The sequence below is a fragment of the Cebidichthys violaceus genome, unplaced genomic scaffold (genome assembly GCF_023349555.1).
Source record: "Cebidichthys violaceus isolate CVI_PGR_0920_01 unplaced genomic scaffold, fCebVio1.0.p SCAF_21, whole genome shotgun sequence".
NCBI lineage: Eukaryota > Metazoa > Chordata > Actinopteri > Perciformes > Stichaeidae > Cebidichthys > Cebidichthys violaceus.
Genome location: NW_027176384.1, coordinates 6,900,251 through 6,927,608, shown reverse-complemented (window position 1 = coordinate 6,927,608; position 27,358 = coordinate 6,900,251). Strand labels below are relative to the sequence as shown.

The 27,358-nt window shown below is 41.8% G+C and overlaps 3 protein-coding genes across 4 annotated transcripts in view; 1 reads left to right on the top strand and 2 right to left on the bottom strand.

The window, feature by feature from the left end:
* The window catches only part of dnajc2 (DnaJ (Hsp40) homolog, subfamily C, member 2), a 6,943-nt gene extending 472 nt beyond the window's left edge, over window positions 1-6,471 (bottom strand). The window contains exons 1-10 of the mRNA XM_068717403.1: window positions 6,291-6,471; window positions 5,148-5,338; window positions 3,730-3,805; window positions 3,536-3,634; window positions 3,223-3,445; window positions 3,058-3,123; window positions 2,890-2,981; window positions 2,646-2,767; window positions 1,341-1,490; window positions 1,122-1,232 (exon numbers count right to left, since the gene is read on the bottom strand). Of these exons, the coding sequence (XP_068573504.1) occupies window positions 1,122-1,232; window positions 1,341-1,490; window positions 2,646-2,767; window positions 2,890-2,981; window positions 3,058-3,123; window positions 3,223-3,445; window positions 3,536-3,634; window positions 3,730-3,805; window positions 5,148-5,338; window positions 6,291-6,345 (1,185 nt within the window). The 5' untranslated portion in view covers window positions 6,346-6,471. The remainder of the gene's footprint in view (window positions 1-1,121; window positions 1,233-1,340; window positions 1,491-2,645; window positions 2,768-2,889; window positions 2,982-3,057; window positions 3,124-3,222; window positions 3,446-3,535; window positions 3,635-3,729; window positions 3,806-5,147; window positions 5,339-6,290) is intronic.
* Window positions 6,472-6,712: 241 nt separating this feature from the next.
* On the top strand, window positions 6,713-10,939 carry psmc2 (proteasome 26S subunit, ATPase 2). The gene is made up of 12 exons (XM_068717103.1): window positions 6,713-6,880; window positions 7,171-7,208; window positions 7,301-7,382; window positions 7,559-7,658; window positions 7,987-8,118; window positions 8,213-8,285; window positions 8,671-8,766; window positions 8,915-9,079; window positions 9,172-9,259; window positions 9,639-9,841; window positions 9,979-10,075; window positions 10,681-10,939. The coding sequence occupies exons 1-12, from the start codon at window positions 6,811-6,813 to the stop codon at window positions 10,836-10,838; spliced, it is 1,302 nt and encodes a 433-aa protein (XP_068573204.1). The 5' UTR covers window positions 6,713-6,810; the 3' UTR covers window positions 10,839-10,939.
* slc26a5 (solute carrier family 26 member 5) lies at window positions 10,906-25,632 on the bottom strand. Of its 2 annotated transcripts, none has more exons than XM_068717101.1 (18): window positions 25,435-25,632; window positions 24,256-24,522; window positions 22,811-22,950; window positions 22,405-22,515; window positions 19,666-19,847; window positions 19,235-19,399; window positions 18,826-19,061; window positions 18,416-18,563; window positions 17,767-17,880; window positions 17,575-17,652; window positions 17,246-17,341; window positions 16,057-16,163; window positions 15,771-15,840; window positions 15,569-15,661; window positions 13,763-13,867; window positions 12,937-13,131; window positions 12,661-12,715; window positions 10,906-11,886 (listed from the first exon to the last, which is right to left on the bottom strand). In XM_068717101.1, exons 2-18 carry the CDS (start codon window positions 24,462-24,464, stop codon window positions 11,738-11,740), a joined length of 2,253 nt encoding a protein of 750 aa, XP_068573202.1. In that variant the 5' UTR covers window positions 24,465-24,522; window positions 25,435-25,632; the 3' UTR covers window positions 10,906-11,737. The 2 variants fall into 2 exon arrangements, with proteins under 2 accessions (XP_068573202.1, XP_068573201.1); XM_068717100.1 differs by having other exon boundaries at window positions 24,256-24,519.
* Window positions 25,633-27,358: the final 1,726 nt, after the last annotated feature.

The window sequence follows — 27,358 nt, the reverse complement described above, 5'->3', positions numbered from 1 at the left end:
TATATATATATATATATATATATATATACACACACACACACACACACACACACACACACACAATTTCAAAAGTTATCCTTTTCTATAAATCAGGCATAGACACCACATTCACAATCCTCTAAGATGTCAGAAAAGGTCTTCATTGAAAGGTTAGGCTGAGATGAATTTAGAACAAGATCAACATCTTTGGAGCTTTACAGATCTAAAAAAACATTTCGATACATTACAAATTGGAAAGGTATCAGAGGGGAGACGCCATCTAAGTGACGATATTGTAAACAAATTTGTAAAGATAGGGGAGCATAAATTCAAATGCAGGGCTATTACTAGTGGAGTCCCGTAGGTAGCAGTATCAAGCCCATAATTGATCATTTTGTACATAAAACAAGTTTCCGTTTTTTTCGATACTCTGCATTTATTTGCTGTCAACACGAATATTTCTTGTAGCAGATTTTTGTGGTGGTCGAATTTAAGTTAGTACATTAAAACTGGTTTAATATAAACAATTTATCAATAGATTTGAACAAAACCAAGCGTATGCCGTTTGTTTATTTAATTTACAAACATTCACTTAAAAACTGATGAAAGGCAATGTTACAATGTTAATATAGAAAGATTTTATGAAAATAAACTTCTGGGTTGTTAGTTTATATTGTTTGAGAATTTGTAAATTAAAAGTTTAATGTTCAAAATAATAAAAAATAAATAATATATGTAATAAATCTCGGGGCTAGTTAATGTTACGATCATCTTAACTGATCTTCTAGCGGTGTGGACCTTCATGGTTCATTGGTGCTGTTTTCACAGGGCTCACCTCAAGATATGTGAATGAAAATTAATTCTATGGGTACCAATGAGTCTCCTCTTTACACAAATCCAACTTGGTGATAATCACATTACGTTTTTGGCTATTCTAAAACAGTGTATTTGAATATTCCTGCATAACTAAACAGTCTTTTAATTGCATGAATTGAATACGACTGGAAAGATGACTTGTGGATTCAGTTAGTCCACATCTCAATAGACCATTTCTTAAACTTGACGTTGATGCTTTCGGGTCCTGTTTATTAGAAATGTGTCCAAAACAAGTTTGCTAGCATTAAACGTCATCCGAGTGGTGATCTCGTTAGTAGTGGACTGTACCTCGTCAGCTCCAGACGGTCGCAGAGCTTCTCCACTTCCTCCATCATTTTCACATTCTCAGCCTCATTGTCAGCAAAGTAGTTCCAGGTCTGTGGAGGGAGAAAAACAACTTTAACTTATGCACTAAGACTAATGCAGGTCTCAACTGTCAGACAGCCCTCTTTCATCAAATCTGAAGAGTTCCTATTAGAATCCACCTTGCAGGTGGTCCTGAGTTTCTGCCGCTCCTTCTTGATGGCCTTCTTCTGGATCTCCTTCTCTTTCTTGGCCTGCTGAGCAACCTGCTTGGCCTCCTCTTCCTCCTTCTCCTTTGCTAAACGAGCAGCATCCAGCTCCGCCTGCCGGGCCTGTAAACAACAAACCAAAACCCCGACCTATCAGAAGAGTGACGTCTACTGGTGAGAGGTTGATGGTGGGTTAAGCAGTCTGTCCATTACCTGATTTTCACTGCAGACAGTTTAATGATATTAATGACGACTTTGTTCCATTTAGGCGTCACAGTAATTCTATTGGCAAGTTTTTACTTCCAATTGTTTCACTTCACTGTAGACCTCATCTATAAATCATAAGAGGGAATTTGTTCATAAATGAGCATTCCTCATCACGTATAATATCTTCAATAGGTCAACCAGCCATTTTGAAGAGATTTATGTTTGATAAAAACACACGCATTACATACTTACATTACGATCATTTAGCAGACGCTTTTATCCAAAGCAACTTACAATTCAGTATCTATCTACACAATGTAGACGCAGCTACGGGAGCAATTTTGGGTTAAGTGTCTTGCTCAAGGATTATTGACAAGAGACTAGTAGAGCAGTCGTCGGGGATCGAACCGCTGACCCTCTGATTGAAAGGCGGCCCTGCTCTCCACTTAGCCACAGTCAGTACTTCATATACGAAACCAAATAAATGCATTAAAGCGGAGTGGACAGGCTTTAATTTTGTTCCCCTCATCTGTAAAACAAGCAGACTGTACTCTACTTTCATATTAGATTCAAAGTTAGAAGCATCCTGCAATTATCACAATAGCAACATTCATGTGGCTCAAAGGTGTACTGCAGATATCGTTTAGATAAAAGACTATGGAAGAAATCAAAGTGTTGAGAAGCGGACTAACAAATTGTTGGTTGTGGTCTTTTCATACTACAGTATGTCATATGATGCATTTCCACTGCATGGTACAGCATGCTCCATTAGCAAAACCTGTGGATGGTACCTGGTACTTTTTTTGGCATCACCTCGGTTAGCTTCAAGCAAGCTGAGCAGATACTATCGGTGGAAACAAGTGGAAAACTGACTACAGAAAAGGACCCGGTACCAAAAGTAAGGAGTCAAGCCAAACCATGCAGTGGAGATGAACAGTTAGTTGACAGATGTAGATAGCAGCAACATCCATAAGACAGGAACACAACAAGAGCCTTTGGGGGTGAGGATGATGCTCACTGATTCACCTCCTACAGACAGAGTGGTTTAGGATGACTGTGAATGAGACTTACTCGGTCCTTCTCCTCCTGCTCCCTCTTCTTGGCTTCCACTTTCGCCTTCTTCTCAGACTCCTTCCTGGCTTTTTCTTCTTCTTTGAATTTCTTTATTCTAGGGTCACCATTGTAGGCGTTATCTGCAGTGAGGCAATACAACTCATCAGTCTCAGTGATATTTTTAGATGCCGGTTATTTTACATAACATTGAATGTGTGTAGCGTTTCATTCATCTTGCAGTGTGCTGGCCGAGGGACTGTACCAACTAGTGTTCGTATTCTGTTCATCTCCTCTTTCTTCCTCTGAGCTCTGGAGGCTCGATTCTGCTTTTCGATCCATCTTCTCTCATCTCGACTGTATGACAAAGTGAGAACATGTCAGCTATAAACACAGGTTTCAGTGCTGCAGCAGATGGAAGAAATACACTTACCATTCAGCCTTTTCCTTCTCCTCTTCGTCCAGGTATGAGAACTCCCTCCATGAATCAAAGTTGTACCTTTAACAAGAAATTACCAACAAGTTAAAACGCTCTCTGTTCTGACACCAGCCAATCACTAAGATCCCTCTAATCAAATCAACTATTCTTGCTTTTTACCAAAAAGAGTAAAAATTGTCGACGTCTTCAAAGGAGGACTCCATAGTTCCGAGTTTGGGCACGTGCTTTTTGGAAGACCACCTGGCGTTTCTCTCAAACACGGGGGAAAACACCTCCCAAAAGTTGTCTTTGCCTTCGTTCTTTGAAGGCACGGTGTTGTCAAAGGTGGGGTCCACACTGTCGAAGGCTCTCCTCTTCACGGGGTCCGACAGGGTTTCTATAGCTGAGGTTCACATAACGACAGAAAGCTGCGACAGTGAGTCCAGGGCCCTCCAGTAATAACATTAGCGCTGATAACAATGAGAGACTTTACCTTTAGTTATGCAGGTGAAGTAGTCGTTGTCTCCCTCTACAATCTGCTCTCCTGCAGCTTTTCTCTTGTCGGGATGGTGCTTCAACACGATCGCTTTATCTGTTGAGAAACAGCAGAGAAATGGGACCAGGATTAGTCATTTCCACCATCCTGAGAAATAAACCACACAAGCAGGAGGAAAGAAATGTACTCACGGGCAGCTTTGATCTGCTTCTGTGTGGCTTTGTACCTCAAGTGTGGGAGCCCGAGGACAGAGTAGTGATCTTGATTCTGACAAGTCAAGAGAGAGGAAAGAGTTGACAAATGACAAGCAGTCTACAAAGGAACTCTACTGCATATGAAAGGTTTCTGACACTGGTAGACCGAGTGTCCAGCTCAGGAATAGAAATATTGATCAAATATCACAGAAGTAGTTCATGAGCGTAGGGCTGCAGCTAGCAACTATTGTCATCATCCGTTACTTGGACTGTTTGGTCTTTAGAATGTCAGAAAATCAGCAAGAAGTATTTCTAGGAGCACACTGTGATGCCTTCAGTCCAAAACCCAAAGATATTCAGTTTACTCTCATAAAGACTAAAAAATCCTCACATTTAAAAAGCTGGAATCACAGAATTACTGCCATTCATATATTTTTTTAAATTACAATTAACAATTTTGAGGTCAGACTGATGAAATTTGATCATCTAGGGCAGAAATATAAACAAACCGCAAACACATTTCTATACGCAACAGAGCAAAGGGTGTAGTCCCTGAATGCAGCAACCTGAATTGTAGTATTCAGGTTGCTGCATCGCCTCAACTTAGAAATGAGATGGACCCAAAGAGGTTGGCTCCGTGTTTTAAGTTTAGGAAGGAAGTAAGTGGTAGTAAACCATCTCTGGCTGACTCTGTAATATAAAGAGTAGTCACAGTTTCATTCAGACGTCAAGGATTCCATTTTAGAACTCAAATGGATCAGAACTTTATATTTGATTCAACAGATATATTACCATGAGTACGTCTTCTTTTCACCCACCACTGCATCACATCTTGGCAAGAGTTATGAACACCGTTGTTACAAACTGATTCGGATTAATTAAACTGACTTACTTTTTGCGAGTGCCAAAACAAACGGTTAAAGAATCGTTCGGTCACATTAACAACCATTTTGATAAATGATGAATAATTTCCCATTTTTATGCTTTAAAATTACATAACTTTTTTATATTATTGTTGATTGAATATGTTTGGGTTTGCTATTGTGCAGACAGAATAAGCAGTTTGAAGATGCCACTTTGTGACCTGTGATGGACGACTTTCACTATTTTCTAATTTTACACAGCATTTGTTGAAGCTCCTCAGTCGATAGAGGGATTAGCAGTCATACATTTCTCTTTGCTACAATTTATTCAAGAGGACAGGAGGAGGATTAAGTCGGAGAAAAGCTGACGTAAACCTGTGATTACCAGAGAATAAATAATTAACATTAAGACATTACCTCAACAAATTAAAACTGCAGGCTGACATTAAAAATCGGATGTTTGATGAGTGTCTCCTACTGCGATACATCAGCTCTAAAAAGAAAGCAGAGACTTCTCTCCCAGTGACGTAATATTCTAATTTCGACCGATACCTTCCAGTCTTTGGGGTCAAGTGTTCGGAGCATCGGGTACTCCTCCAGCTGGAACTCCTCATCCTCTGACTCCTCGGAGGACTCCTGTTCCTCCTCCAGCTCCTGGAAGGAGGCAGATGCAGTCCTGCTCCTCCTCTTCAGGTAGGCCTCGAACCATCGACCCACGGGTTCCACCTGGATCTGCACAGAGGCTGAGAGGGGGGACAGAGAGGTAAGAAGCCCCACTGGATATTCGATTTTCTTTTTGGCCAGTACCAATATTTACATATTATTTGACGGTTGTTTTTTTTATATAAATGCATAAAGATCCCTTACATTTTTATTTAAAGAATTGAAATTGAGATATGCAAAATGAGAGGACATTTAACAGTTGAAAAATAAGACTTGTTAACGCTCTTTGGTACACAAACTAGTGGCAAAACTACAATGTAATACTTTAGTGGCCATCATATATGCTAATACATCCCTGATAAACCATCAGTCACTCAAAATATTAAGAAATTAAGGGTAAACGACCGTTGATCCAAATGAGCTTATGTTATTTATATTCTTTTTTTACATGGAATATGTTTGTATTTCCGGTTTCCTGCTGAAAGACCCCAGCTGAAGACAAACTGTCATACTATGGTTTGGGGTGGACGCTTAACCCTCCCTTTATAAAAAGAAACGTCATCTATTTTTGTCCTCATTAATAATGGTCATCTGTCACACTATCTGAAGGTACAACAGGTGTTCAGACATTATACAACAGTCCGGTAATTAATGGCTGGCACATGCGTACACAAGCCCAGTGAAATATCAACCAAGTGAAGGTGTATTAAATATCAAGAGCTGCCAGCTAGCAAGTGTTCAGCTAATTGAAGAGCTCTACAAAATAAAATAAAAAATAAATCACTGCAGCAAGTGCAACCATGAGTGGGCAGCAGCTCGGTAACATTATGAAACACAGTTGGAATAAACCGAGAACATACATTATTAATAATAAAGGGACTCTTCCGAGCTATGAATGGACCTAGCTGACAATATTAGCTTAGTCCTTACTGTATGCTTTCTAGCTGCGTGCTAACGAGTATAGCAATAGTCTCCGTATATAACATTGGTAGCTTAGCTAGCTACTTCCCCGTGGCCTCTTTAAGTGCTTACCGGCAGTGGTTGTAAAGACAACCGTTTCATCACCGTCCACCGCTTTTAACAACATCTTAGAAAAATGGGCTTCACGTGCCAAAATTATCAAGCGAAAGGTTTCTGAAAGTGCTTAAGTTTGTGGCCCGCTCATTAACACACCACATGGGCCTCTCTCTCCAAGTGCCGCAAACGAGCTGCGTTGTTACACCGTGAATGACTCCGTGTTGTGACTGTGCCTCCTCGCTTTTGCAGTTCCGCATACGCGTTTTACGAAACAGCGCGTCTTCGGTGGAAACACACTGATTGTGATATTTATTCGCAGCAATTAATTCATATTTACAATGTATATTTCTAATTGTATGAGTATCGCTTATTACACGCAAACATATTTTTAGTCATTTGTGGTACAGCCTCAAAAAAATTCCGACATGTATTTCCGGTGACTGGCGGAAACCCAAAGCTGCTGTGTAATTGTACAGTTTAGCTGCCGAAGCAGCTCGGTCTTTTTTGTGAGAAACAGTATATCTTCAGATTTAAAATGCCGGACTATTTGGGAGACGACCAGAGGAAGACTAAGGAAGAGGAGAAGGACGATGGACCTATCAGATGTATATCTAAACATTATATGAAATCAATGCTCTTTACTGAAAAGAAACGTCGACATTAGCTAGCTACTTAGCTAACGTTCGCTCTGTTTGTTAGCTCTACTTTTTGCCAATGGCCATGATAACCGTTGTAAATGTAACTTGAGATATTTGCAGTTAAAGCAATTAACGTTACTATAACATGTTATATGTTAAAACGTTATGGAAGTTAATAAACTGCGTTCGACAACAGTGCTAGGGCCCAATGACAATGTCAGAATGCAAACTCATTCATGTTGTTTTCTTCATCACAGCTTTGGATGAAGGGGACATTGCTCTGTTGAAAACATATGTAAGTACGGCCTGTGTAACCTGTGGAATCTGTCACATTTGGGTTACTACTAATTCTTACGTCTCAATATGGTGCTTGCTGTTTATCTTCAGGGTCAAAGCACCTACTCCAGACAGATCAAACAAGTGGAAGATGACATCCAGCAGCTGCTCAAAAAGATCAACGAGCTGACAGGTGGGTGATAAAACCATATATACGCTTTAATGACCACAAGGCTGTGTGTTTTATGTGAGTTGAAGATGTGTTGCCATTGCTCAAGTTTTCCCAGTAAATCCCTGACTTCAGATGTTGTGAGCGGATGGCTGCTGGGTTGTGTTTGAAGTTCCTGTTGTATTTGTTGGCTTTGACAGGCATTAAGGAGTCAGACACAGGCCTGGCTCCACCAGCGCTCTGGGATCTGGCTGCCGACAAACAGACTCTCCAGAGTGAACAGCCGCTGCAGGTTGCAAGGTAAAGCAAACGGTTTAAATATATAATAATGATAGATAATGGTATTGTGGCATAAACAAGATAATGTGGCTTAGTTCTTTGTATACCCTTTAGTAGCTGCTAAATATTTGGTAGGATGTTGTCAGTTGATTTTCTTTGCTTTTCTACTGCATTACACTGAAAAACTGTGTCTGTTTCATCCCGTCAAAATAATAGAATAAGATTTATTCTGCAATGATAGCTCGTAAACTGTTTTACAATGTTCATAATACCTCTTTGTTTTCATGTTTGGATTTGTATAGCATATCCAATTTGTAGCCCTAAATGTGTCTGTGTATTATTCAAACAGATGCACAAAGATCATCAACGCAGACTCAGAGGACCCCAAATACATTATCAACGTCAAACAGTTTGCCAAGTTTGTGGTGGACCTGAGCGACCAGGTGGCCCCGACGGACATTGAGGAGGGCATGAGAGTCGGGTGAGGCAGAAGTGTTCTTTGAATCTCTCGAAGATGATTTAAAAGACACATTTGTGAAACAATCTGCTAAATCTTTTTTTCTTTTTCCCCCTAGTGTTGACAGAAACAAGTATCAGATCCATATTCCTCTGCCTCCTAAGATTGACCCAACTGTCACCATGATGCAGGTATGAATCTGCTCGAGTGCCCTTTTTTTAGAGAAATCTGTGAAAAGCTTATGCTTGCATTTATCTATGACTTTTTTATACGGGCGGCAACTGCTAAGTGGAGAGCAGGGCCATCCTTCAATCAGAGGGTCGGCGGTTTGATCCCCGGCTCCGCATGTCGATGTGTCCTTGAGCAAGACACTTAAGCCCAAAATTGCTCCCGTAGCTGTGCCTGCGGTCTATAGATAGATACTGAATTGTAAGTCGCTTTGGATAAAAGCATCTGCAATGTATACATAGTCACAATTTATTCTTTAAAAAAAAGTCCATCAAATAACATGAACAATTGCAATATAGGTTTCTGCAATTTCCAGAATAAGCTGCAGTAAAACTCTTTGTGTTGTAGGTGGAGGAGAAGCCTGATGTGACCTACAGTGATGTTGGTGGGTGTAAGGAGCAGATTGAGAAGCTGAGAGAAGTGGTCGAGACCCCCCTGCTCCACGTGAGTGTTCACAAATGAAGAAAATCCCACAACGGAATCACTGCCACATCTTTTCCTAGTCACAACAATCACCCAGACTCAAATGAACCGTCCATTCACCAGTTGTGGAGAGACTTATCCATCATGCCGTTTGTCCTCTGCTCACCAGCCCGAGAGGTTCGTCAATCTGGGTATCGAGCCGCCAAAAGGCGTGCTGCTGTTCGGGCCGCCCGGCACAGGAAAGACTCTGTGCGCCCGCGCGGTGGCCAACCGGACAGACGCCTGCTTCATCAGAGTCATCGGCTCCGAGCTGGTGCAGAAGTACGTGGGAGAGGTGAGTGTGAGGAGAGACGCACCAGGCGGAGAACAGCAGCTGTTAGATCAATGAATCCTGATAGATGTAAACCTTCACTTTTGGATTTGTAGGGAGCCAGGATGGTGCGTGAACTGTTTGAGATGGCCAGGACCAAGAAGGCTTGTCTGATCTTCTTTGATGAAATTGATGCCATTGGAGGTAAGGCTCGCCTCATTGTCTGTACTTTTTTTGTAGTGTCCATTTTTGCTTATGTCTGTGGTGATTCTTACAAAATGGCTTAAACCACGCTCACGTCAGGGTAACATCAAGAGAGACATCTGTAGAAATTAATGGAGATTTTAATCTTTAATTGAAGTAGAAAATTTGGTCTTAAAATAACCCATAAAAATAAAATGTTTTAGCCAGTTTTGGTGCAACATTCATTCTCTATGTACATTATTTTTTCCTTTTATGAAATACTGAAAGTTCTTTTTTATAACCAGTGGTAAAGAAACTAAAACGAACATTCCGACAACATTTAAGCAGATCAATCATCCACATTAACACAGAAATGGATCCTTTTGTTTGAACCTGCCAGGCGCTCGTTTTGATGATGGCGCCGGCGGAGACAACGAGGTCCAGAGGACTATGCTGGAGCTCATCAACCAGCTGGACGGCTTCGACCCCCGAGGCAACATCAAAGTGCTGATGGCCACCAACCGACCGGACACCCTGGACCCAGCCCTGATGAGACCCGGACGTCTGGACAGGAAGATCGAGTTCAGCCTGCCTGACCTGGAGGTGAGTTCAGTGTTCACAAAACACGCAGCTGTATTCTCAAAAATGTTGGATTGTGTCTGCTCACCGCTACTTTGTGAAGCTGTTTGTTTTTTTTCTGTAATGAAACCCTAGCCTCACACCGGTTTGCGTTGTTTCAGGGTCGCACGCACATCTTCAAGATCCACGCCCGCTCTATGAGTGTGGAGAGAGACATTCGCTTTGAGCTGCTGGCTCGCCTCTGTCCCAACAGCACCGGTAAGACAGACACTGCAGAATTCATTCCCTGTTCAGTCTTTTGTTTTTAATGACTCACATTCCTTCTAGCGTTCCCTCGCTTCCTGTTCTGAAAGCATCATCCCAGGGTCACCGGAACACTGAACTTTGTTCATCTTATCAGTTGTTTATTTTGCCCGTGTTGAATTTTGACTCCTAGTGCAGCACTTGCGCGTGGCCACAAGGGTGCACCAGAACATTTTGTCTAATAAGAACCACATGCCTTCAAATGTAGTGATAGTTTTTTTGAATATTCGTTCTTATGCTATTTTTTACCATTTCCGTTTTTATTAAGACATGAAAAGTTGATGTTTTGAAGATACTACATGGTTTTCACCACACAGACAATGATGAAGGAGGTATCTCACCCAACAGATTGTATCTCATAAGTATGAGACACCGTCTGTCTAAATGCAGTTGAACCTGTTTGGTTGTAATGAAGTTGAGGTCTGGAGACTTTTTTTATTTTTACTACTGTACTCTATCACAAAATAGAAGCATCTCATCCAAAACCTTAAAATCTCACAAACCAGAGGGTGTTTGCTACACCAATGATTGAACATGACATTTGGTGTGTTTCCTGCCAGGTGCCGAGATCCGCAGTGTGTGTACAGAGGCCGGCATGTTCGCCATCAGAGCTCGCAGAAAGATCGCCACAGAGAAAGACTTCCTGGAAGCCGTCAACAAGGTCATCAAGTCCTACGCCAAGTTCAGCGCCACTCCCAGATACATGACCTACAATTAAGAGTGTGAGAGGAGTTCCACCGACAAAAGAAGCAGAGTCGAGTCAAAAAAAGTCCTTTTTGTTGTCATTCTTGTTCACTTAAAAATAAAGTTTATTCCAGATTTGAGTCTGTGATTTGTTACACGTTGAACATTTTTTACTGTAACAAACATGACACTGCAAATTGCTGGTTTGAACCCATAACTACAGCTGAAAATAGATTCTCATGAATCCATCAAGACACAACTTCTCAGTAACATTTGATACCAGCATTATAAAGAGCTTTAAGTTTCCACCACGAACTGTAAATTATTCTAACACGTCATTTGGACAACAGCAGCTTATTTATTAAACATCTATCCCAACAACAAAAAGAGGAATCCCGGTTGGATACTGAATTTCTGATTGGATACAAGCCTCACAAAACCGCCTTGTATTTCAGGTTGTCAGACTCAGTGCTTCATGAGCGGGAACAGCATCCACCTGTGCTACCAATAGGGCTGGGTATATCGACCGAAATGAGCCAGTGCCAAGTATGGACACTCCTCCAGTCAAGCCATCCCTGCATTTAACCCTTTTTGGACACAGAACTAGAAAAAAAAACAATTGGTTTGGTTTTAAACGCAGTCAAATCATTGCAAGCGTTCTTCAATTTAATGCAACTTGTGATTGGCCCACTAAGCTACAACCCATACAGTCACCCATTGAGCGTGACATATTTGACCGAGTTGGCAGTTCAGTGTTCTGAAATGCCCCCAAAAAGAAGTATAAAATGAAGTACTCTATTGATGTCGGTGTTACTTAAAGTTTACTGCTATACTCTTTTAAACGCTACGAACCCTCTATTCAATATGAATGATTGTTCAGGTCATCACATCTACAGTCCCAGATCTGCTGTCCTTGATTAGAGGTGTCGCCTGTCAGATTGTTCCATCAGTTGGAGCGGCTGATGGGCGGGGATTTGAGCACCGACAGCGCAGCGCGGCATCGTGGACGGTGGGGAACACCATCGCCGGGGTCACGACCCCATTGAAAAACTGTAAGGTGTCCAGCTCGGACAGCAGGCTTCCTAGTGGATCAAAGCAGAGACACAGGATCAGTGAGACCATGAAGGAACCAGATCAAATGACATATTCAAATGAATAGATGAACCATTACAAAATGATTCATCTTTATGGGCAGTTTAGAAGGCTGTAGGTGTGTAGTAGTGATGTAGACCTATATAGGGGGGTGTTACTTAGGATGGGATGGAGAAAATGTTGCCCTACAGTAAATCCTCAATCCTTTTTCTTTTGTATTAGTTTTAGCCATGCGTATCTAAAACTGTCTAGTTTATTTGGACAATATTAGAGATTAAGATACGATGAAAGAATTAGGGATCATGGGAGATGTTGTCTTTTCGGTCAGCGTCTCCCGAGTAGGATTCCTTTAGTGTTCATCGTTAGGCAGCTGAATTCTCCTCCTCTCCAAAACAAACGGATATGGTTCCTCAGCTTGTTTCTCCGATAACCTCAGATTCAGATGTCCAATGACCTCATCCGGTTAAAATATATGGTTAAAAAAAACGACCAAAATCTAAAAAGTGTATTGTAAAAACGTGGCTTAAAATGTAAATTAATGGCAGACAACGACAACGCATGTGCTAAGGGGATTTGACTTCATTGACAGGCGACCAAATTAAATGCACCGTTACCTTGATTAAAACTACAGATTTCTCTGGATTTGAAAATTGCTAAAAAATTTAACAGAATATATAAAAAGGGGCTAGTTCTTTTTAGACAAGTTAATGTGAAAAAGTTACACATTATACGTAAAACAGAGAAAAGTCCTCATGATTACTTACTGCTGCAGCCGGCTATGACCACTTGAACGTTCACAGCTGCGTATTCCTTGATAACCTGCAGAGACAAATACTGACTTACTTCCTGAGGTTAAATCCTTCTGCAACACACATTTTCCTACAAGCATCCTGAAGTGACGCTGCAGCAGCACAGGAGAGCAGTAACGTCTACACTTCTCTCCCCCTAACTTGTACAAATCGTCCTGATACATCACTGTTAGAGTGAACCTGGTATTGAAAATACCCTCAACTGAAAAAATAAAATAAAAATGGAAGAACCTGTTTGATGGCTTTGGCTCCCACGGAGTCGATGAAGGTGGCAGGCGTCCAATCCAGGATGATGGAGTGGACGGCAGTCAGAGGAAGTTCAAGGAAGACGACCTCTTCTGAGTGGGACTCCAACTGGCCGTTCCTCTTCTCCTCCGCCACGAGCTCATAGGACAAAACCTCATGGGTCATTTCCTGCTGCTTGTTCTGGAACCAATCAAATACAGTGATTTCATGACAGAAATTCAACAAGCCACATGGTATTTCAGATCGGGATGTACCGATTTATCGGCCTATCCGCAAACAAGATGACATTCACCGATGGCAGTGGTGTTAGTTATTTGCTGTCGGACTCGAACAATACCAGCAAGCATAATGCAGCTACTGCAGAAGTCTGGTTGTATAGAAGTCTATGAGACAATGACTCTACTTCTCTCTTGATTTATTCCCTCAGTAAACATTGTAAACATGAGACAACATTGTTATCGACCAAACTGTTATTTTAAACATCGGAATCAGCCCGCCATTACACGATCGGTGCATCCCTAGTTTCAGGTTGTTGTGTGTGGATTTTTCTGATACTACCACTGTGGGGAGCTGAATTCAAAAATGTCCAAATTCTACACTTCATCTTCAAATTGGCTGTTACTACAAGTACACAAGTGTCTCTTTCCAGAATCACAAAGGCCTGACACTGGCTGCTATCCTGCAGCAGCCTGTGAAACTGGTTTTCTCACAGACCACCAACACGACAGACAAACAGATGCATCATGCTGACTCAACACATCTGACTGTGTACAAAAGCAACAAGCAACCAGGGGGAGAAAGGAGGACTCACCTTGCCACACATCTTCAGTGAAGGGTTGTGGGTGCCGTTTGCTCTCTCCAGCCGTTTCTTTTGGGTTTTCCGGGCAGCTTGCAAGGCCTCAGGGTCCACTCCCGTCTGTAGAGACATCATCACGTCAGTAAAACTGTTTGACTATTCAAAGAGAGCTGCCAAAAAGTGGCATTTGTTATTGCTTATAAGGTTATAACTCACTCAGGGATATGTATACATTTATATACCGTGGTTCTGTTTGTTAAAAAAAAAAAGACTAAATCCAGACAACTTTATTTCCTTTTCATGGTTTGCTGTAAACCTCAGGTGAGCACAATGACCGATGGCCTCAAAGTAAATCTAATAACTGGTTGTGCATTGAGGACAACATCCACCCTAACAGAGGGGGAGTAATGTAATCATGCTGTAATCTAACTCATTCTAATGTCCTCCGTGACAATAAACTGCTGCTTTTCCTGTCCAGGCCAACAGCTGGTAGACCTCACTGACCACAGCCACTAGAGCAAGCTTTTGAGGGTTTTTTGTCTTTTGGCATTCTATAATACTAAAAGTAATTTTAAAATGTACCACTTGAATCTCTTTAGTCTAGTTTTTTTTTTGATTTTCACAAATAAAATAAAATAGATAATCATTTCATAACCAGCTAAAAGTCCCTCACAGAAACTTTAAATTAGACAGCACATTTCTGGACCCAAACAAATTGCAGTCTGGACTTACTCTCTAAACCTGGGCCCCATTCTTCAGGCCCTACCTATTGAGGCTAACATGCTGATATCAGCATAAAATAATCCTGATAATTTTGGTTTGAACCTGGAGGAAGTTATCGTGGAATAACTCTTCATTATGAAAATGTAGTAGTGATACTTACACCAACAGATTATATTGACACTCTTTTATAAAAAGTCTAAGAGAGCAAACGATATCAATAAAAAATGAGTACATGTATGGGTTCCACCCTAAAACGTCTTGGTCTTGATCCAATAAAGTGAACTTTAACAGGTTTGGATGTTCAGAAACGTGGTTGTATGAGGTTCTTCTCCATAGTCTGTGTTTTACTACAGTAGATGGAGTTTAGAGAAACAAACAGGAGTACCAGAACAGGAGCAAAGCAATGTACTGCTGCGGGCCTAAAAACAATTCTTATCAGTTTAAGTGTCTGATACATTTATTCGATTTTCACTGTCCTACCTTACCGTCTGTTTGGGAACTCTAGCAACTCCATTGCCAAAAACACTTAGTCATTCTACCGTGCATAACACGGAAGTTGCTGGTCCACCGCTGCCTTGACCGGTTATTTTGTGTTATTATGTGACTTTGGTGAATCCGAACAAACACTTTAGAACACAAAAGTCTCGCAAGGGCCTGACAAACTAACCAATCCAGGCAGCCGTAGACCTGCAACTCCTGTGTTCTGTGAGGTAAAATGACTGTTTTTGCCAAAGGAGTCTTGTGAAAATATATAAAAAGCGGTGAAAATATTCTAAATATAGACCTTCACTCAAACTGATATAATAATAATAATAATAATAATAATAATAATACGTTTAGGTGTGTAAAATACGTCCACAGCAGTACATTGCTTTGCTCTTGTGCTGGTACTCCTGCCTGCTTTTCTTATCTCCAGGTAATACTGTGACTACGGAGAAGTAGCTCATACAACCACACTTTGTCTGTTCCAGACTTCATTGCACCTTAAACAGCCTGATAGAAACAGCTCAGTTGCACTGATAGAAGGGTTTCCAATATTCCTCTGCTCAATATAAGTAAAATCTGCGTAGTACTTAATAAACACACAGCTTGGATTACCTTCTCCTTGAGGGCGTTCACATAAAGGTCACTGTTGGCAAAGTAGATTGAGGAGTTGGAGTGGAAAATCTTAATCCCCTCATACTCAGCCGCCTGGGAACCAAACACAGATCACAGGCGTTCAGAGTTCTGACCGATAGACTTGATGCAAAACGTTTAGCCTGGGTTCAGACTTCGGTGTTTCCTCTTGCGACAGACTCACCTCTTCATACTCATCCACATCACAGTACAGCCCTGTTCCGGGAACATGGCCCAGAATGGCATTTTTAGGGCTGGAAGACACGGAGAAAGGTGAAAAACACAACTTTTGCATTAAAGTCTTCCGTTATAACGCTTGGAGCACAAACCCAAAGCACTTTCCACACATGTACTGACACGCTGTGATGTGTGGCATTAAGTGTATTCAGTGAGTGGAGGCAATAATGAAGTTACGGTAACAGAAATAAACACACATTCGGACTAAAGACAAGCAGCGGTAGAATCAGTACCTCTGTGTCCTGTAGATGACTGTAAGTATGGCAAATGCGATGGCCACCAGCAGGCCGTAGTCCAGTCCCAACAGCACAGACGCCACGAAGGCCACCAGCCAGATGGCCTGAGAGAGAAAAAGGAAGACACAGAATTAAACTGACATGAAGTTTAACTGTAGTGCTACAGCTACAACCTATTTTCCTCATCTAAACAAGGGAACGAACAGAGTGATTTTTATTATTTTGGTTAAAGAGAAGGAAAGATCACGTCATGGTTGACTCTACGTGGCTCTCTTTCCCAGGTTGACCATGACATTAAAAGAAAACAGGTTATCCTGTTTGTGCAGTAGATTACATTACAGTCATTTAGCAGACGCTTTTATCCAAAGCGACTTACAATTCAGTATCTATCTATACACCGTAGACGCAGCTACAGGAGCAATTTTTGGGGTTAAGTGCCTTGCTCAAGGACACATTGACACGAGAGTAGTAGAAGCAGGAGCCGGGGATCGAATGGCCGACCCTCTGATTGAAAGGCGGCCCTGCTCTCCACTTAGCCACGGTCACCGGTAGTATTCAAAATTTAGTCCCAACACAAAAAAAAACAAAACCTGTGACTCCTTCTGCAAATCCGGAGGTGGAGCAAATCATAAAAAAAACACAAAACACACAAACAGCTGGAGATCAGCCAAAAAAAAGGTTTACTGTTAACTGTAATTACCCAGTTCATTCAGCACTAACATTTCTCTCTTGAACCAGTATCCTTTGCTTATTTTGCTATGGCAGCAATGCACCTAAAAACAACTATCATCATATCTGAGGAAGAACAGACAGCTAAAAGGATGCATCAATGGAAGTGTACCAGTCCACATAATTGGAGGGAGTTTAGTTGAAGAAGCCTGCTAAGGTGATTTATTACACCCTCTGAAATCACACTATGATGGTAACTCCCCAGTTTACTGGAAGAACTGTGGAAATCTAAATACAAATCATTAGCATGTTTCTGGACTGCCATGATAATAAAGATTTTTGGAGAGGGATATGTCTTACAAGATATTTTCAGATGCCACACGTAGCTGGAGAGCAAGACCATATTTTTTGGACTCATACCTCAAGAATGGCAGAAAAGAGACAAATATGTTTTCCGTGAAGAACTCTACTGCACAGTAACATTTTCATTGTGTTGAGCTCGATTTGACAGACTGACCAGTTCAATCTTGCTGGTCCTCCACAGCGCAGGAATGTCTCTGAACTGTTTGAACATGCCCAACAGGTTCACCATGATGATGGCAGCCAGTGCAGTCTGGGAAACCGAACCGACAGGAGAACAAAACAATACAGGAAGTCATTAGAAAAGACTACGAGGTGAAACATGACGCATTTACTAGTGTTTGTGACTTGAATTCTGTATCGGTGGAGCCATCAGCCACTGTTTGTTTAACAGACTGAGAAGAAAATTAAAGTGTCTGCAGCTCCACTTGTGACACAGAGCTGCCAGACAAGAAGCTGTGCGCCATCAGCGGAAGCGTCACCCACCTGAGGGAGCGGCTGGAAGACAAAACCAATGGCCACCACCACCAGCAGCACCACGAGAGAGGCCAGCAGCCCCGCAATCTGAACACACAAAGACACGGCGTTATTGTGTCAACATTGTCTCACTCTAATCGTTGTTTTACAATACCAATTCAGTCAGGCGAGATAGCATAATCACTACTGTCTAAGTGCTACCTGTGTTTTTCCACCAGTGCTCTCCTGCACCAGGCTCCTCGACATGGAGCAAGTGATGGCGAAGGTTTGAAAGAAAGAGCTGATGAAGTTACACAGGCCAAGGGCGATCAGCTCCTGAAAGCAGAACACAAAGGTTTTATCTCAGAACATTCAAATAAATAAAACGGAATAAAGATGTGAACGTGTTCTGCAGCTCCTTAGGCACCGATGAGAGGAGACACGCAAAATCAGTTGACATATGTGAAGATGACGGATCCTATTCATCTTCTATGGAGAGCAAGAGAGGCGAGCGCGCGTTGCATGGTGGGTAAGTCGGCGAATCTCAAATTTGCATAATCATGACTCAAACTGAACTTTAGGCAAATGAAGTCCGTCCATCGCAAGGCAGCAGACTCGCCAACCTCGGATCAAATGCTGTCAGAAACATATTTTAGTGTAATGTTTAGCTGTAACGTGAGAAAGTTTGTCATTCGGCCGCCATGTTGAAAACAAAACCAAGTCTCGTCCACCAGCCGGAACAAACCGCACCGTTTTGGGTTCCACCACGTCTTTCCGTTTGTTGGCCGAATTTGGTGCATGTCCACCATACGTGTGTGTAAGCGCACAAATTGTCAGGTAAGCGTTCGTGGCCCAAGATGTCCAGACTCACCTGGTTGCCATCCACGCTGTAGCCGTGCTTCAGGGCGAAGGTCTTGGCAAGTGAGATGCCCATTGAGAATCCCACAATTGCTACGGCAAAAGAGTCTGTGACCAAACTGGGGAGCAGAGAGAACTCCGGGGCGGCAGGAGGGAGAAGCCTGAGAACACACAAGATAACACACAAGATAACACTCGTCTTATCCCAGTGTGTAAATGTTTTTTTGGGCTGCGACGTCAAAATAGCTCCTTTTACGACTTGATGTGTTGAACAAGAGCCTAAAACTACAAAATCAATACATTTAAGATATGACACATATCCACTATGAACTAAGTTCATCGGTTAGATCCGGATCTCTCAGTTGTAAACTCCCACGACTGAAATACACTCTAAATTCCAGAAATGAGAATGCATCAACTTACCCGGTTGGTATCTTCCCAACCACGTCCACTTTGTAGTCGCCCGATAAGGACAGTCCATACGAGACGCCGGTTGACACGATGACCACGATGATCTCTCCAGGGATGGGGATGGGCAGCTTCTTCTTGAAGCGTTCGTTGAGGTCTTTGACCGCGTACAGGAAGACGATGCACACCAGGCCCAGGATGACGGTGGAGACGTTGGTGCTGGTGATGTCACTGAGTACCGCCTTGATGCTCTGGGGCAAGAGTGGAACCATTTATGATGCATACAATCAGCGCAAAACACACAACAAAACCACACCTACAAAAAAAGGCAGTAAAAAATCGAATTGTCATAAATCCCCAATCGAGGAGGCACCTCTTGCGCTCTTTCCACTTACAAAACGTTGAGAAAGCTATTGAAACGTACATAAATGACAGAGAGGGGCCCACTGAAGCGCTGCGTTTTCACACCCAGCAGGTACTTCAGCTGAGAGACCACGACGTGCACTGCTGCAGCTGTGGTGAAGCCTCGCACCAGGGGCTCTGTAAGGTAGATCGCCACAAAGCCAAACCTGAGAAGACCAAAAGCAAACTAAAAGAAAGAAAGAGGTGAGGGGATAAGAACAAGCCACAAAGTTTTGTTTCAAATAAAAACATGAAATCACGGTGTTGATACACCAACAGTGATTCACACAGCCTGCCGCTTTGGGTAAACAAGGATTTCTGAGCATGAGAAGATTTCAGCAAGCTGTATCACTGTGCTGGTAAGTTTTAACGCCATGTGGGGGGGTTGAAGGCCAAATCAACAGCAGCTTTCAGTTGCCGGCTGAGTGCGGCGGTTTGTTTTTCGAAGCTCACCTGGATGATTCCCACCAGCGTTGTGAGCACGACGGCCACCTGCACCCTCCTGGCATCACGAGCCTCCACGTCCAGGACGGCGGACGCGTTAGATCCGTTGGCGGGCAGGACGTAGAACATGGAGTCTGGGGCCTCCCTCACTGCAACGGCCCCGATCATGAGACTTATCACTGCAAAGGTGCCTACAGATCACACAAACAGAGCAGTCATCTGTCAAAACGCATTGTGGCTGAATTGTGGAAGTACTTAAAGCAGGCTTGGTTCTGAACAGTATCATGATGTCCACTGTAACTGTGGATTCGGGCAGTATCCCTTTGATTGAAAAGGCCATCTTGCCCAGCACTTGAACAGCAGCCCAGCTATTCAGTCTCGCTCTCTGCCAGACTTAAAGGGGTCATCATTTTCACAGCCAACTGCTTCCTGTTGTTCACTTCAAATCCTGTCTTTTGTTTAAAAGGTTGAGGTTCGGTTTATCGTCAGATTGACTTAAAGGTTAGACGGTGGGATTAGAACACCTTGGCGACAGTCTTTTTTCCCACCACCAGCACTTGATGTACAGTGCAGAGAGAGTAATCAGCAGGAGGGAACAAACACAGTAATAAGAGCTTTTACTCAGCAACAGATTTACTTCCAAACTGTGACAGCTGTATAAAACGTGTAAATATACCTGTTACCTCCTATATTCTCACTTCATAATAAAAACACAGCTAGGAGTGTGGGGATTCATGCTTATAGGATATACATAAATGCAGATAAAGCTTGGCTTTGCATTCACTGTATCTGGGTCATGACAGGAACAGTCTATTATCAGTGTTGGCCCTCACTGCAGGAAAAAGGGGGAAGAGTAGCACCTAACCAAACCGGTTAAATTAGGTTGCATAAGCCTGCAGAGAATACAGACAGCAGCTGAAGATAAAACATTTGAACTTTTTGTCGTCCTCCACGACAGAACTCACAGCCGGATGTTAGTAGCTCCCTCACAACAGAGAAGGTTGTAAACGTTTGCAATGGAACATTAAGAAAAATGTCCATTTTATAGCTACATGCAATACTACAATAAAATAGTAGACACTAAATCATTTTATTTAAAATATTCTATTAATCACCACAGCAACACATCGTGGAGCGTGTTTGGTTTTGTCGTCCTGCTGTTCAGTAAAATAATCTAGTCCAGCGTGACTGTGGGGTCATGCACTGTGTGTGTGTGTGTGTGTGTGTGTGTGTGTGTGTGTGTGTGTGTGTGTGTGTGTGTGTGTGTGTGTGTGTGTGTGTGTGTGTATAAAGGCCATCTTGCCCAGCACTTGAACAGCAGCCCAGTTATTCCCTCTCACTCTCTGCCAGAAGTTAAGGGTCATCATTTCCACAGCAACTTGCTATCAGGCTCATTTTTGGGCAGAGACAGCGTTTTTACAGTGCACCCCCACCTGCTTCCTGTTGTTCACTTCCCATCAGACCTGTTGTTTCAAAAAGGTGGAGCAGGTTTAGCTTATTGGGCCCATTAGTCAGATGGACTCATAGCTATGAGATTGACATTCGAGATGACGGGTGGTATGTCAGGACTGAAATGTCACAATCCTGCTGCTCGTGTCAGCTGAGGACACGGTTATCACAACTTAGTGGAAACATTTCCTCCACATGCCATCTCATGATTCTGATCCGACTGTAACTTGTGAATCTTCAGATAGTTCATTGAGCCGATACCCAGAGCAGTGCTGGAGCCCGTTGGTGTGTGGGACAGAGCAACAGGCTCATCATAGTGTTGTTCCTGGCTCGGTGAAAAGCTACAACTTAACAGCATCCACCATTAATTTAGAACACAAAACGGCAACAACACGGGATTAGCATTGTTATGATCCTCTTCTAAAGTAGTGGCAGATTAACTATTTAAAAAAACAAAAACATGAGGTAAGAGAATTACAGGAACCTCTTTTCTAAAAATATTGCACCACAGGCTGGCCAAGTTCCAAGGAGAGTCTGTTCTTCAAACCCTTTCCAAAAACAAGTGGAAGGAATGAATTAAACAGTTTGTTCATCTGCTCTAACGTGAGCAACATTGGTTAGCATGCCCAGCTAACTAGCTCACCACCTACAGTACTATACGGGCACTTTTTCCAAGGCCAAGGACCACGTTGGTAACCAACTTCATTATTTTGTTGGGTGACAGGTTACGTTAGACTGATGTTAGCAGCTAAAGAAGCTGACCAGCCACAACTAATGACACCTGCCAGCAACAGCTGTCATCTCAGCCAGAAAAATACTGTCCCGGCTAGAAATGAGAAGTCGACCTCTTGTTTCTAAAAAAAATGTCATGAGGACGATTAATACGAATTTGTGATTGAAATGAAAAACTGTAGCTTTCATCACTGTACTGCCCTAAGCTGCCATTTCTTACTGAAAGCTGCCAAAGACAAGTTTTCTCAATGTTTCACTGTTATTACTGTAAACTGTTTCTGCTGCATGAGAACAGAAAGCTTGACAGGGATAACGACAGTAACGAAGGGGGCAGGCTCAGGGAGCGATCAGTTGCATTAACAAAACCTTTTGACACGCATTTGGTATATAATGTAGAACAACACACACAGAGACAAAAGGTAGAAAGGGATCTGTCAGGTGTCTCTTTTGTTTTTTTGCTGCCTCCTTCAAGCTCCATATTAACTCCAACCACAGCAGGTGGAACCAGACACCAGCTACGAGGAGATTCATGACCCAAAAGTAAGAGGCTTTCAGTTGATTTCTCACCTACGGATATGTGCCTGGACGTGCCAAAGAAGGTGTAGAGCAGGACGGGGTAGAATGACGAGTACAGACCATAAACTGGAGGCACAGCAGCCAGCATCGCGTAGGCTAGGCCTGTGGATCAGAGGAGAGGGAGAGATAAATAGAGTGAACCGTCCCACAAGCTCAGAGCTACAGAGATACCAAAACAAAGACAGTGGGGAGCTGAAGGCAGCCTCATGTCATGTCACCCTCATGTCATTCCACACGTAGCTTGTGGCTACTGCACAAAACCTTGGAATACATAACATTTCTGGCTTCATTAATCAGTAAAGGTAGTGTTTCTTTAGGGCTTTCTCTTCCACATGGTTTTCCCTCATTTGATGTTTTAAATGTTTTGCATGTCTGAAAAGGACTGCCGGTCACTGACCTTGAGGGAGCTGCACGACTCCCGTGCTGAGACCCGAGACCAGGTCTGAAAACAGGTACTGCTTGACCGGATAGGATGGCAGCCATGTTAGAATAGGCAGAAAGCTCAAAGCTGCCGCCTTGGCCTTCTGTGATGAACACCTATAAAAACGGAGACAAAGCGGATTCGGTCAGTAATTAAAAAATAATAATAAAACAGACTTCCCAAGGCCCATTCCAGAAAAGGCATATTTTTAACTACAGAAAGTCTTTCTGGATGATGACTGGAATTATTCCTCACTGCAACTATTGGAAAACATGTTGTGCATCTGTGTTCACATTTCCCTGAAAATGTTTCTGTAATATTCAGACACCAAATGTTACGAGGTCGGAACTGCTGCGGTAGCGTAGATGGAGAAGTCATATACCAGCACGGAAGTTCAAAGGTCGTCTGTTTGTACACCGGGAGGGCAGAAATGTAAATGATTTAAAAATTATTTTGAATGCAGACAATCAGGCCTTGAGTCATTTCTCAGAAGAAAACCGTATTAATGAACAGTGTTTCACTGTTCAAATACACACAACCACAAGCCAGAGGACAGGTAATCACAGGCATACCCAAATATCTAGGGGGAGAAAACTGTTAAATAACATCACATGTGTGAATATCCATCTGTGAACCACAAATGTCTTTATGTTAAAGAAATGTCTTAAAAATAAAATGAATGTATCAATCGGCTTTTCATCATTTAGATCAATTATCAACAAACTGTTCCTGCTTTGTATCATTGTTCATCAAATATCAAATCATATTATTTTAAAAGACTAAACCGAAAGTCAATTAAACAAAAAAAATGACTTGGGAGATTTAATGAAAAATAATCATTAATTACAGTGCATATTTTAATTTATTTTTTTATTTCTCTTCCTTTCTCTCCAGCTCTTTTTTATTTGACATTATTTTTGGAAATAGTGTAAATGCAGCACTTTCCTAGTCAGCATAAATGTCAAGATTTTTGAGCAAATTAAATCAATAAAAGTATTTGAACAACAAAGTCACCATGTGTGAATGTGAGCACATGATAGCACTACAAAATCCTCTATGATGCATATTCTCTTTGTACAAATAAATACATTTAAAATCTTGAATGGCATTCAAGTGGATACCAGACTTTTAGATTGCATGTCATAAAGCTGTGCAGACTTCTTTGCTCTATGGCTCCATGTTTTCATTAGCAATTATTATGTATTTTTATTGCATCTACATTGCTTATCAGATCCAATACTTTTCACCGTCTTCAGCACCCAATTTTACGAGTTACATATACAGAAATACATAGACTTGATTGAGCCCTGGAGGAGTGTTTCCTTTTTGACTTGTGTAGATATACCTCCACTGAATCAATTATTTGCTTAAGGGCACTTCAGCAGGACAAATCCAGAGGCAGATGCTCAGTATAAACTCACCGGAACTGATGTGCCAGCCTCTGACAGAGGGTGGTGGAGCTTTCTTTGCGGGTGAGAAGCTGCGACCTGATGAAGGCTTCGTCGTAGACCGGGCGCTCTATCCTGTACGCCGTCTGTGAGTCGGCCTCTTCTCCAGCTGAGGCTTCTTCCTGCTCCATTACTGAGGCGGCCGGAGTATCCGTCCCTCCGGTGTCGTTTATCTCTACCATTTTGTCCTCTCCCTCATCGTTCTGGCCAGTACATCGGTCTGTCTGCACTACCTGTCTGCTAAGAAGCAAAAGAAAAGACGTGATCATTGTTCCAACACATTGCCTTTTAGTTCACTACTTATTACGTATCACTACTTAGGTGATAACAAGAGTGGGAGGGACGATAACCACCCAGGCCTCTGCGTTTGTGTATTCTTGTGCTGATAAGAGAGACTTCGGTTGGATCTGAAAGGTTACCACCTTTGAGTAAATGGTTTCACAGATTTCTAGCAAATATTTGTTATATTATGCCAGTTTACGGTGAGATCCAGAGGGTGGAGAACATTACTCTTCAAAGTCCCGGGACCACACGTCCTCATCCACATCTATGGAATTAAGTCTGTACTTTATGTAAAAGGAGTGCAGTTGGACTCGGATGTTGACTGCTGTCCAGAATGAATTAATGTTTTAGTTACAAGATAAATGGATGACGACAATGCTTTCTTAGGTTGTGCAAGTCTCAGTGTTGTATGTGGTTTTTCCATGTAAAATATATATATATATATATATTTGTAATGTGGGGCCTGTTTCAATGAGCAGGTTTAGTGAGTTACTTAACCCTGAGATGAGAGAAACTCTGGGTTTTCAGTCCCAGAAAAAGGGGGGACTTAAACTCTTTTTTATGTGATTCCTGATTCAATTAAGTCTCTGACTCACAAACGGTTGAGAGCCTCGAGCTTCTTCCCTTTTCCGTCACGTTAGCTAGCTAACACGATGATGATGATGAAGGACAAACGGTGACTTCATACTTTTGAAATGTGAGAAAACAAGAAAGAAAAAAAAACGAACAGCAGTGTTGGGGTTACAGGTATTAGCCAGTGTCCAACTGTGCTATCCTCGCTGTGACAGGTGAGTTTTTCTGTTTTTTGTGGTTCTCCACAGTTCATCATTTAAGCTAACGTAAAGATGCTAGTAAAGACGGGATTCGTACCCTTTGCACTCCAGCTCCTGTGGGGATGCTGCCGGCTGAAGGAGAATATGAAGTTACAGTTTAACTGGCTCCTGGAGTTGGTTGAAGTTTAACAAGAGCAACGTCCTTCGAGTAGGACAGCAGTCGGAGGCAACCTATAATGATACACATATAGACTATCCTGAAAGGATGAGTTACTCTGCACTGAATTTTCTTTTCGTCTTCCGGTCTGCAAATATGAGCGTTGATCCTAACGCATGCGCTCTTCTCTTGCACTCAGGCCAGTTTGTAGTCCTAAACGCCGTGGGCCGGAGCTTTACCTTCCCAGATTACCGACGCTTTGTTGTCACGTGACTTTCAGTTTAACATAATGTTTGTTTGTTATTTAGGGTTTGGCAGATCTTAGACTTCGAGTAGTAATCCTATGGAAGCGGTGTAGATGTAATGTTAAAGTTAAGTCAAAATGTATGGTTGTTGAGCAAGTGTCCGCATATCATAAGTTAATTTTCTTTCAATTCATTCATTCATCAAAAACTGTATTTTCAAAATGTTCCCCTGATAGCCCCCTTATTTTTACATGAACTTTCATATTAAATATATTTTAGGCGTCTGTTCAATTACAATTTCTTACATAGGCAAAGCCTTTTTTAGATGGATTGGGCAGAAAAAATGGCACACATTTTGACGCCCAGCCCCTGTCCTTCTTTATTTATTTTATTCAGATATGTAGGAGCATAATGAAAGGCAATATAATACATATTTAACTCAATCATAATAAGGACTTGTGGACTAGGATCGGGAACATAAAAACATGGTTAGGTCATAACTACCTTTCACTAAGCCACGTGACTGTCAAAACAGTGACCATTTGGGGTTCTCTGGCCCTTTTAGGCTCCCGTACTTAAGTAGGGCCGATAATGAAATCTAAATCTGATTACATTGAACTCAAAAATAGTCCGAGTGAGAGGTCTTCGTCTCTTGTGGATCTCTGTCTGTTTGGGGGCAGGGAGCAGGACGCCGGGTCACGGGGCTCCCTCCTCACGTCGTCTAAAATGAAAGAAAAAGAATTTTACTGGAATGAATAATATATGTTACCCTTATATGTTACCTCCAGCCACCGTAATCCACATCCCTCTGACAAAGACTTGGTTTCACAAAACGTGATGATAATGAGAGACCATTTCACACTACTTGTATCTCATTTATTATTGAATGGTTTTATATTAGACACCTATTTCGAAAAATCCTTGATCATACTGATACATTGGTCCTTCTGTGATGTTCCATTAAAGAGAAAGCTCACCCCACAATCATAAATACATATTTACATATATTTTACTGAAGATAATCCACAGAATTTGTGAGCATAGTCCCATTTTATTCAGGACAAGGCAGACATCTCAACAGCACATGTATCCAACACGAGGCAACTCATATCAAAAGGAAAAATATGTCTTTTTGATTTTGGGGTGAACTGTCCCTCTAAAGAAATGTTTAGCCACGCAATATTACAAACAAACTGCCAGCCAGCAAAATATCACATTCACAATGTAAAAGTATAAAAAACTACAGATAGCGTGATGTAATATGCTGTTCATATACAGTACTTTATGGTATTTAATGCTAAATTTGCTTAATGAATTGAGGTAATACACTGAGAATCTCTCTTTCTGTATTAGCACTTTGTGTCCACAAGGGAGCAATAACAGTCAAAGAGTTAACAAACGTTAGCTTGCTTGAGGAGATACTAGACTAGAGGTTTTAATCATAATACTGTAGTAACACAAACAATATATGAGGAAATACAAGATTGCTGCATGTATTGTTTGATATATAATATGAAAATATTCTTAAAGTATCAAAAGTTAATGTACTCATAATGTAGAAAAATGGGCCAATAACTATTTATCATGTATGACATTGTTTAAACGGATACAATATCTTA

Excerpts from the sequence above, each read along its gene's own strand:
- psmc2 (XM_068717103.1), top strand. The coding sequence starts at position 6,811 with ATGCCGGACTATTTGGGAGACGACCAGAGGAAGACTAAGGAAGAGGAG. Across the intron at positions 6,881-7,170 it reads GGACGATGGACCTATCAGAT|CTTTGGATGAAGGGGACATT; the intron begins GTATATCTAAAC and ends TCTTCATCACAG. Across the intron at positions 8,119-8,212 it reads GAGGAGGGCATGAGAGTCGG|TGTTGACAGAAACAAGTATC; the intron begins GTGAGGCAGAAG and ends TTTTCCCCCTAG.
- slc26a5 (XM_068717101.1), bottom strand. The coding sequence starts at position 24,464 with ATGGTAGAGATAAACGACACCGGAGGGACGGATACTCCGGCCGCCTCA. Across the intron at positions 19,400-19,665 it reads CGCTGGTGGGAATCATCCAG|TTTGCTTTTGGTCTTCTCAG; the intron begins GTGAGCTTCGAA and ends TCTTTCTTTTAG. Across the intron at positions 11,887-12,660 it reads GGTCATAGCCGGCTGCAGCA|GAAGCCTGCTGTCCGAGCTG; the intron begins GTAAGTAATCAT and ends TTGATCCACTAG.